Raw genomic sequence first — 9,903 nt, forward strand, 5'->3', positions numbered from 1 at the left:
TGGAACCGACTCTTTCCCCAAAACAGAGATAAGTTGGACGAGCACTGACTGACTTCGCTTCAATCTTTCAATAGAGCGGGTGGGACTTCGTCGGGACCAACGGCTTGGTTAAGCTTGAAAGACAAAGGACATTCACTGCTGAGGGTCCCAAATTTATCGTCTGAGGCTGCCCCGCCGGTTGGGAATCCAGCTGAACAATTGCAGGTGGCCATTTAAACTGGTTCCAAAAGTGTTCAGTACAGCAATTCAAGCGCTCCTGTTTTCCACAGATAATACAGCCTCCAGATAAGCGAGACGTTAGTATGAGCAAGTTTTGCTGACCTGAGGCTTCTATGGGCTTGTTGAGCTAGAACAGTTCCCAGAGTTTCTCATTCCCATCTCTTTAGCTTTCTTAATCCACCAAGGTTCCCGAGTCGCGCCAATACCCTCTTCATCTGAAGACCGACAGTTCGTCAAGCGACACTGTAATCTTGATCAGGAGAAATACGTATCCAAGCCTCGAGCAATTTCGGAATTTTGATCAAGATCCAGTGCCTGGATCTAGTTGGTTGCCCTGTTTCAAAGTGGAGAGCCCAGAATCTCGTACGATTACGGACAGTACCTTCCAATAAAAATGAACACAAGAATATGTCCGAAAAGGACTTAAGTGCTTATGGTAGACTAGTTTCACACCAGGGACGAGAAACTCTCAATGGCCAAGCGATGTGTTCAGCACCTTGCGCACCAGGTGAAGGCGCAACAGAAAGGAGTAATGAACAAGTGAATGAACCAAATCCATAGTTATTCCGGAACCAGAAAAAGACAGTAATTGACCCACAATACATACAGCTAATGGCGACATGTCACATCTGTGCTGCAGGTCAGTTTGTGTTAAGGAGTGAACCATATGGCCGCGCGACCTCGGGTTTCAGAGGTTAGTACTACACATAAACAGTCTGTTGGTAGCACACAACTGCAGCAGGCGTTCACCATTACCCGTGCGTCTCGATTCTAGCCCTACATTACTACTCACATTGAGCTTCAGTAGCGCTTAGTCTATCTACTTGCGCATTCAACTCCCGGTAACCAAAATAATGTGGGCTCTTAACCCGCCGCAAAAAAGTGCCCAAGGCGTCATAAAAACTGTCAGCGTATTGGTTGGGACGTAGGCGGATATGATTACCAGGCACCGGTTGTCAGCGCGTTCACAGGACATTCTCACATTGTCAAACGAACTACACAGAGGTGAATATCAATTGGCAACCATTCATTTTGGTAGCCTGAAGCAATACCAACCCCAGCAGAACCAGCAGAAGTGCCATTTGGACCACTAGAGGTGGGCAACCGGAAGGGAGTGGAAACCGGTGGGGAGGTCAGTTCAACAACCGTACTTTGGTCTTGATTCCTCGTCTCAGACAGACATGGAAAGCGAGTCAAGCGTGAATGGCAGAGTAGTTTCTCGTTCAGCTTGTTTCATAGTTCAAACGATAAATACTATCAGGTGGGTCGAGCGACGGTCGTGGCCGCCAAGATATCTGTGTATATTGCAGCCATCGGCAATGGGTAGTGCACGGATCCGTCAGTCCTTCAGAGTGCACTCATGGAACGTGGTTAGAAACGAGATGTGGGGGAAAAGAGCGAAAAAGTTGTTTGTTGTTGTTTGCAAAAAGGCGACTCGGGTGATGGCACCACCCAATGGTCAATGTGGCACGAGAGCATTGTAAGTTATATGCATCCTAGTTGGACGTGGGTCGGGGTGTGGCTACGCAGTACAGACTTAAACAGGAGGCTGATTACGGTCCCCAAAACTTTGGCACAAAGTTCCGATCACAAGGCGGCGTCTGACAAAAAGGCAGGTGCATTACACAGGTGCCTTTACACAGGTTGGCATACATGTTCCAATTTACACCTCGAGGGCAAGGAGACTGTATTGGTCAGGCCTCCTATAGCTGACTATCCTGATGTGAGAGACTGTTCGTCCCGTGGACACCCTCCATTATTGCTCAATGGGTCAAGGGGAGCCATATCAGTCAAACCACAGTCTATGACGGTTGAGGGTTACCGCATAGTTGTTAATAACACGCTGCTCCATGTGCTAGTAGAGGAGACCGCCGCCTGCCTTTCCCAATTTCTCGAGAACGTACTGGATAATCTTAACGTGGAGCCGATCTTGTCTCAAACCAGTAAACAAAAAATTGAGAGCTTTGCATTCACAATAATTTCCCAAAAGGATAATTAAGCAAAACCGGGATTTCTACGACTCACCCTTGCAGCTTCTAGCTTTTGTCGCACGATTTCCGCACGATCATGATGACCTCTGCCTGTCACCATAAATGAGCCAATATACTGAATCGAAAAGTTACTACAATAAAAACCCTCACCTCTGCCGCTTTCACAATAGTCTGTGTGGTATTTGAAGGGCCAAAATGGGCTGGCAGAAACGAATTTAATGCCGCAGTTGCCTCATTCTCGTCCCAACTAGAGGAATGCGTTGTCGTCTGAAATGACATCCGTAGAAGCCAAACCAGCACACGAGGGCGAGCGTGTGCACGAACGAATTATGGTTGGTCCAAGGTCAGGCCAATACCGTCCATGAATTCACAGATTCACGGATTGATACACAGAATCGAGGCGTTCGCCCATGTTTCCCGGGTCGGTTTTGTTCTTGTCGGTCAGTGGCTATCGTTCACCTGAAAGGCACAAGTGAAAAAGGGTGTAGCACTGCTCTTCATGTTCTCATCGCTGGGCAGTATGCTTGCCAGCGCGAGGATTCGCATAAATAAATGTCGAATAGCGCTTTAAACTGGGTTCTAGAAGGAGCGTGAACGACCGCCGGAGGAAGGTTATTCCATGCACCTACTATCCGAAATGAGGATTCAAGCAGAGCATAAGTAAGAAATAGATCCCCTCGGAGGAGGCGTTACTCCAGAGGAAAGAGATCAAGCATCGCGAGACGCGTTTCGTAGTCCACGGATTTGAGGCCGGCAACCATTCTCGTGGCGGCTCGCTGGACACGCCCAATGAGGGTGACGTCTTTCGTACGTCCTGAGTAGACAACTCGGTTCACGTATTCCAGGAGCGGTCTGGCGTAGGCCCCATAGAGTATTTGGAAGTCCATGTGAGTAATACGGGAGAAGGTGCGTCGGGTCATCCGTAAAATGGCGAATGCCTTTTGGGATAACTTCTCTGGCGCAGTGCGAAGGATAAGTTTGAGGAGACCCAGATGCCCAAATCCTTTTTGGCATCTATCCCCTTGATGTTTTCTGGTCCTTTCTCACCATGCACAACAAAAGCATTCGCTGAGTCTCCTCCAAATATCATATGGACGCACTTTCCGTCATTCAGAGGAAGGTGCCAGTCCAACGACCACTGCTTTGCAGCGTCTACATCCATTTGGAGGGCACTGGCATTGGAACTCCAGGATTTCATGTCGCCCGCAATAAGTAGACATGGACTTGCAGGAACATCTGGGAGGTCGTTGACATAGGTCAGAAACAGGAGTGGTCACAAGACGGAGCCTTGAGGAACTCCAATGGAGACTAGCGCTGGAGCGAGTTTTCGACAGGAGTGCCGGAGTAGGTTAATTCTTTCGGAATCATATTAATTAGGCCTTGTGTTTTAAACCTAAGTGTCTTCCCATGAAGCCGAGGTGCTGGACGATGTGTGCGAATATGGCAGCTAAAGAAAACTTGGGTGTAGTTTTTATGTGTTGAGGGATATTAGCACCACAAGTTAGTCCAGCGGGCGCTTGAGTAGAGGTATCCCAATTACTAATTTGAGCAAGTCGATCACCCTCCCCTCAATGGCCGGGCCTGTCTCATCATACTGCAGGCATAATAAGTAGACAGCGGTTGGCGTTGCAATCTTTAGCATATCCGAATTCAACTTGATCAACTGGCCTAAGCTAGTGTGTCAGAAATTATAGAATTAAATCTAATGCAAATCTTGAATGGGCCATCCGATCAGTAATACTTAGTCGTAACAAAACACTTACATAATCCGTACACCGACCTATAACCACACAATGCATGATCCCCCTTGTTAAATTTTCTATGTCAAATTTCGCAATCGGTGAAAATGTAAAAAGTCCAGGATATTCCTTCAAGAATGACGCTCCGCCGTCGGCCCCCTCTCAACGTAATTTTTAGCCCAACTACCTAGTTAATTGCGTGAACGGATAAATAAATCCATTGCAATTGCCCGAAAAATTGGAATTGAGCACTGGCGGCTCGCTGGACACGCCCAATGAGGGTGACGTCTTTCGTACGTCCTGAGTAGACAACTCGGTTCACGTATTCCAGGAGCGGTCTGGCGTAGGCCCCATAGAGTATTTGGAAGTCCATGTGAGTAATACGGGAGAAGGTGCGTCGGGTCATCCGTAAAATGGCGAATGCCTTTTGGGATAACTTCTCTGGCGCAGTGCGAAGGATAAGTTTGAGGAGACCCAGATGCCCAAATCCTTTTTGGCATCTATCCCCTTGATGTTTTCTGGTCCTTTCTCACCATGCACAACAAAAGCATTCGCTGAGTCTCCTCCAAATATCATATGGACGCACTTTCCGTCATTCAGAGGAAGGTGCCAGTCCAACGACCACTGCTTTGCAGCGTCTACATCCATTTGGAGGGCACTGGCATTGGAACTCCAGGATTTCATGTCGCCCGCAATAAGTAGACATGGACTTGCAGGAACATCTGGGAGGTCGTTGACATAGGTCAGAAACAGGAGTGGTCACAAGACGGAGCCTTGAGGAACTCCAATGGAGACTAGCGCTGGAGCGAGTTTTCGACAGGAGTGCCGGAGTAGGTTAATTCTTTCGGAATCATATTAATTAGGCCTTGTGTTTTAAACCTAAGTGTCTTCCCATGAAGCCGAGGTGCTGGACGATGTGTGCGAATATGGCAGCTAAAGAAAACTTGGGTGTAGTTTTTATGTGTTGAGGGATATTAGCACCACAAGTTAGTCCAGCGGGCGCTTGAGTAGAGGTATCCCAATTACTAATTTGAGCAAGTCGATCACCCTCCCCTCAATGGCCGGGCCTGTCTCATCATACTGCAGGCATAATAAGTAGACAGCGGTTGGCGTTGCAATCTTTAGCATATCCGAATTCAACTTGATCAACTGGCCTAAGCTAGTGTGTCAGAAATTATAGAATTAAATCTAATGCAAATCTTGAATGGGCCATCCGATCAGTAATACTTAGTCGTAACAAAACACTTACATAATCCGTACACCGACCTATAACCACACAATGCATGATCCCCCTTGTTAAATTTTCTATGTCAAATTTCGCAATCGGTGAAAATGTAAAAAGTCCAGGATATTCCTTCAAGAATGACGCTCCGCCGTCGGCCCCCCCTCAACGTAATTTTTAGCCCAACTACCTAGTTAATTGCGTGAACGGATAAATAAATCCATTGCAATTGCCCGAAAAATTGGAATTGAGCACACCCTCCAAAACCAAAACAATGGCCACACAAAGCGTCTGCTTCGCTAGTCAGATGCCGAAGCTGAGCACCCGACATCAAGAAGCGGGTGCTATTTTCATGGATCAGTATCCGTGCGCTGTTCTCAGCACCGAACTTTGAGCTGTGAATAAATTATTATTAGACTAAAGGAGTTAGAATATAGCACCGAATTTTGAGCTGCGAATAAATTATTATTATTAGACTAAAGGAGTTAGAATATTTAATTCGGTACATTCGGTACATTCGGTACATTCAGATTGATGTAATTTTGTTGCCAGGTTTACCGTTGATTAAGAGGGACTATTATTGTTTGCGGGTGCATACCATCCTAAACGTCTAAGTAAATTGCGCTGTTAATTCTGAAGAAAAACCAGTAATGAGGTCAAATCTTCGAAAGTTTTATCACTCTCACCCATCTCGTTCATGAGTTCCAAAGTCAATGGCATATTTTATGTGACCTACAAGCAAACCCCTTCGCTATGCTGGCGAAGCAGGCACGGAGAAGCTCAATAGTTGATAGGAAGCTCGAGGAAACCTCAAAACATTCTTTGAGACTGAAAACCAAATAGCGGGAACTTCGTATGAGAATTATTGGATAGATGCCTCGAGAAATAGCGGAGGTAGTCTAGGTCGATGTGTGAGGAAAGTCCATTGCTTCATCGGTATTTGATGTGATCATTTTAAAGCCATGAATTGCGTGCTGAAAGTTGTCGGTTTGTCATACATAAATCACACTTTAGGAAAAATCTATGGCGGTGGTGAATTATTGTGTTATCCCTCAGTCTTCGGCGTTTATTCCTTCTAGTTTTTTCAGATCTTCAGCTTGCACAACCAAGGTTGTCCTGAAACGGCTGAAAAATCGCCGTTGTTCTCAACTTTCAAAACTATTGCCCTTCAAGTATTGAGTCTCGTAGATTTAGAAGGATAGAAGAGTCAATAGTTGACAATCATAATCGATCAGCTGGTCACGAGACCTGACTCTATGCCATGGGAATTTCGAAAACAACCTCGGATGTTTCCCGAATCACGAATTTCTCCCCAACCGTTCTTGCGTGACAAATATTCTCGAGTCTATGGACAGCTTGACCCAAGCCAAGGACGAGGTACTCATATCGGATGTCATCATTTGCGTCTTCTAAAAACCATCTGATAGGGCCCCGCGCGTCCTGCCGCTCCACAAACTCGAATCTCACCGAGTCCAAGGGGAAATCTCACGCTATATCAAGGCGTTCCTTTCGAACAGATCATTCCGAGTGAAGTTAGGTTCAACCTTATCTTCTCCAGCGCCGGTCTCCGTTGAAGTTCCTCAAGGCTCCGTTTGGGGACCACTGCTGTTTCTGAGCTACGCCAATGGCCTTCCAGATATTCGTGCAAGCCCATGTCTACTTTTCGCGTACGAATTGAGCTCCTGGAGTTCCAATGTCAATGCCCTTCAAATGGATGCAGACACTGAAAAGAGTAGCCGTTTTACCGGCACCTTCCTCTGAATGACGAAAAGTGCGTCCATATGTCATTTGGAGCAGACTCAGCGAATGCCTTTGTCATGCGTGGTGAGAAAGGGACTAGAAAACGCAGTTAGGATGGACGTCAAAAGGATTTGGGTATCTGGATCTCGTCAAACTTGTCCCTCTCATTGAACCATGGGAAATCGGTCCAAAAGGCCCTCGCCATTTTGCGGATGATTCGTCGCAGTTTCTCCCGTATTACTCGCATGAGCTTTTAAATACCCATACCACTTCTTGAATACGTCAACCAATTTGTTTACTCAGGATGCGCGAAGGACGTCACCAAGTGTCCAGTGAGCCACGACAAAAATTGTTGCCGGACTCAAACCCATGAACTACGTGTCCCGTTGTGCTCGACCTATTTTCCCCTGGAGTAATGTTGCCTCCGAGGGGACCTAATTCTCACTTATGCTCCGTTTAAAAAAGGATTGACCAGCAGGTTTCCATCGTTGACCTAACAAACACATTGCAAGGACATGGTAAGATTTTCAGACTCAGAGCGCACTTTCATTAGGCAAAACTTTTTCTCATTTCGGGTAGTAGCTGCGTTGCATTACCTTCCTCCGACGGTCGTCCACGCTCCTTCTAGAACTCTGTTCCAAGCATACTGAGACACTTATTTATCCCAATGCTTGCGCTAGCAAAAATACTGCTTCGTGCATATAACTTAAAAAGCAGTTATATTTCCTTTTTTCAATTGTGCCTCTCAGTTGAACGACAACCGCCGAACGAGAGGAACAATACCGACATGGGAAACTTGGGCAAAAGCCTCGGTCCGTAGGAGAGAAAACAAAACGAAGAGACAGGCCCATTTTGTGAAAGTTAATTATAAATTTTCAGGAGCGGAATAATACTAAATGGTACATGGGTTATGGTTATTTCAACTGTAAGTCCAGTTAACTTGTACTAAAGCTGAAAACGGTTGCTGACAATGAGTGACTTTCTGAGGTTGAACCAGAGCATGAAAAGCTCAAAAAGGGTGAGGTGATGGAATACTCGTAGGAGAGAAAGAAGGCAAGTTTCCTTAGTGTCGCTGATTTAGGGAGGTCAAGTATCAAATGTGATTGAGATGGAGGGTCGCTGTCCATGCATACGGCCGAACGAGCACCGAAAGTAAAATTGTTGAACCCGTGGGGGAGGCGAAAGAAATTGAAGCGCAACACAATCTGAAAGAAGGGTTCAGTAATTAGAAAACAATTTCATCTGAGGCGGTCATGGCCAGATTAAAAGTTTGTTCGTATCTGCAAATAAAGAATTGTTAAAAGAGAGAAGGTAGTTGCGAAGCGCAAAAGTCTGGTTGCGGGTGTGCCATTAGACTGGATATTACAGTGCCGCACCATTATTGCTTGGACCTACCTCGGTTTGCAGAGAGCACCGTAATGGATTTCAAGGTTGCGGTGACCGGACATGGGGCACGCGGCCGGTAGCGGTTTGGCTTGTTTTTGACTAGTGAATCGACATGAATGGAGTAAAGCCGATGAAGTCACAAGTATTTTTAATTCAATTGAAAGTACAGGTAGGCGTAAAGCATTGCCAATGCAGAATAGACGACTGTCATACAACGCAGTTAATGTCAAAGTCCGAGGTGAACACTAGGTTCGGATGGTCTAACAAGGGAATTGGAACCTGCTTCGCCTTACTCGGACCTGGTTTTCAGTCGAGGATTCGTTTGCTGAAATAAGTGCTTTTCGTTGTACGGTCATTCGTGCCTGTGAGAAAGGGCAAAGGACGGGTGGATGCGTGTCTCTTTATCGAAAAAATCACCGCTGGTCCTTACTTGATAAGTTTTGGACATCGAATCTGAATCCCTTAAGAACCACAGTTGGTGTGCAGCACTTCGTCACATAGTGTGGGTGGTGGAAAATACACCCTTCCGAAAATGGTGCTTGAACAAATAAAAATCTACGACCAAAGAGGGAACCAAACAATCGGTGAAGACATCTGCTCAGCAACCATGGACAGGGTAGTGCCCAATTGTGAGCTGATTTTCCAATTTCACTGCATCTCTGTCGGAATTTTTCTGGGCGTGTTAGAAAAACGATGCGGTGGAGATCCGCCTATGTTGCGGCTCGGTACCATCCACGGACTCCAGAGACCTAGGTTGTTTAACCAACCTCTAAACTTCGGGTGAAATTGCCTGCCCCGGACAGCAGTCCTAATATTAGAAAATGCCTTCCAGGACTTCACAGTTTTGAGCGTTGATTCACTGGTCTGAAACTTACGCCAAAGGTTTCCGTGTCGGTTTTCTACTCGTCGTTCAGGAGCTGTCGTTTATCCAGAAGGTGCAGGCGAAAAAAGGGTGTTGCATTGCTCTTTAGTTCTAAGTGTGGGGCAGTAAGCTTCCCGTCACAAGTACCCACATAAAAAACGCGTCCTGTGGTGCCTCGTGTATGAAACGTGGTCACCCAGGCGACCAGTGTGGAATTACGCGAGCCACCCTCCAGTGTATCAGCGCGCAAAACTGTGAATCCGGGAGGTGTTTTCTACTATTAGAATTGCTGACTGGGGCTCTGGGGGTTGTTTAAAAAGAATTTCCCTTCAACTAGCACGATATAATACAAGCGAGAAGGATTCCGCGATAACCCCAGTTTTGGTACAGAACCTGGACCGGTAGTGAGGGGTTTTGAAGGATTGTTTACATCGGACAAAGACAATTAATTTCCCCAAAGGCTTAGAAGATAGGTTTTGGGGGTGGTATGCACACCTGACTTGATTCGCATTTGGAGGATACGACGGATGTTATAGGAAATTAGTAAGTCTCATGGCCGACTACTGCTTTTGGCCGAGCGGCATCAAGAGTACAGTTACAACAGAGGGTGAGCGAATTTCTCTAATCTGGCCACCTTCATTGGTGGTCTTTTTTGAAAGCGAGAATCCAGCTTGACTTTCATGGGTCTGTCTCTCCCTGTGTTCAGTCAACCTTCGTAGGATAAAATCAGAGAGCACCTCCGGT

The 9,903-nt window shown here is 46.3% G+C and overlaps 1 protein-coding gene across 1 annotated transcript in view; it reads right to left on the reverse strand.

The window, feature by feature from the left end:
- Positions 1-2,489, reverse strand: part of T265_08090 (hypothetical protein) — a gene marked incomplete at both ends in the record, with an annotated part of 41,266 nt that extends 38,777 nt beyond the window's left edge. Inside the window, 2 exons of the mRNA XM_009173789.1 lie at positions 2,245-2,325; positions 2,361-2,489. Coding sequence (XP_009172053.1) covers positions 2,245-2,325; positions 2,361-2,489 — 210 coding nt within the window. The remainder of the gene's footprint in view (positions 1-2,244; positions 2,326-2,360) is intronic.
- Between the last annotated feature and the right edge of the window lie 7,414 nt (positions 2,490-9,903).

The sequence above is a fragment of the Opisthorchis viverrini genome (assembly GCF_000715545.1).
Source record: "Opisthorchis viverrini unplaced genomic scaffold opera_v5_199, whole genome shotgun sequence".
In the NCBI taxonomy this organism is placed as follows: domain Eukaryota; kingdom Metazoa; phylum Platyhelminthes; class Trematoda; order Opisthorchiida; family Opisthorchiidae; genus Opisthorchis; species Opisthorchis viverrini.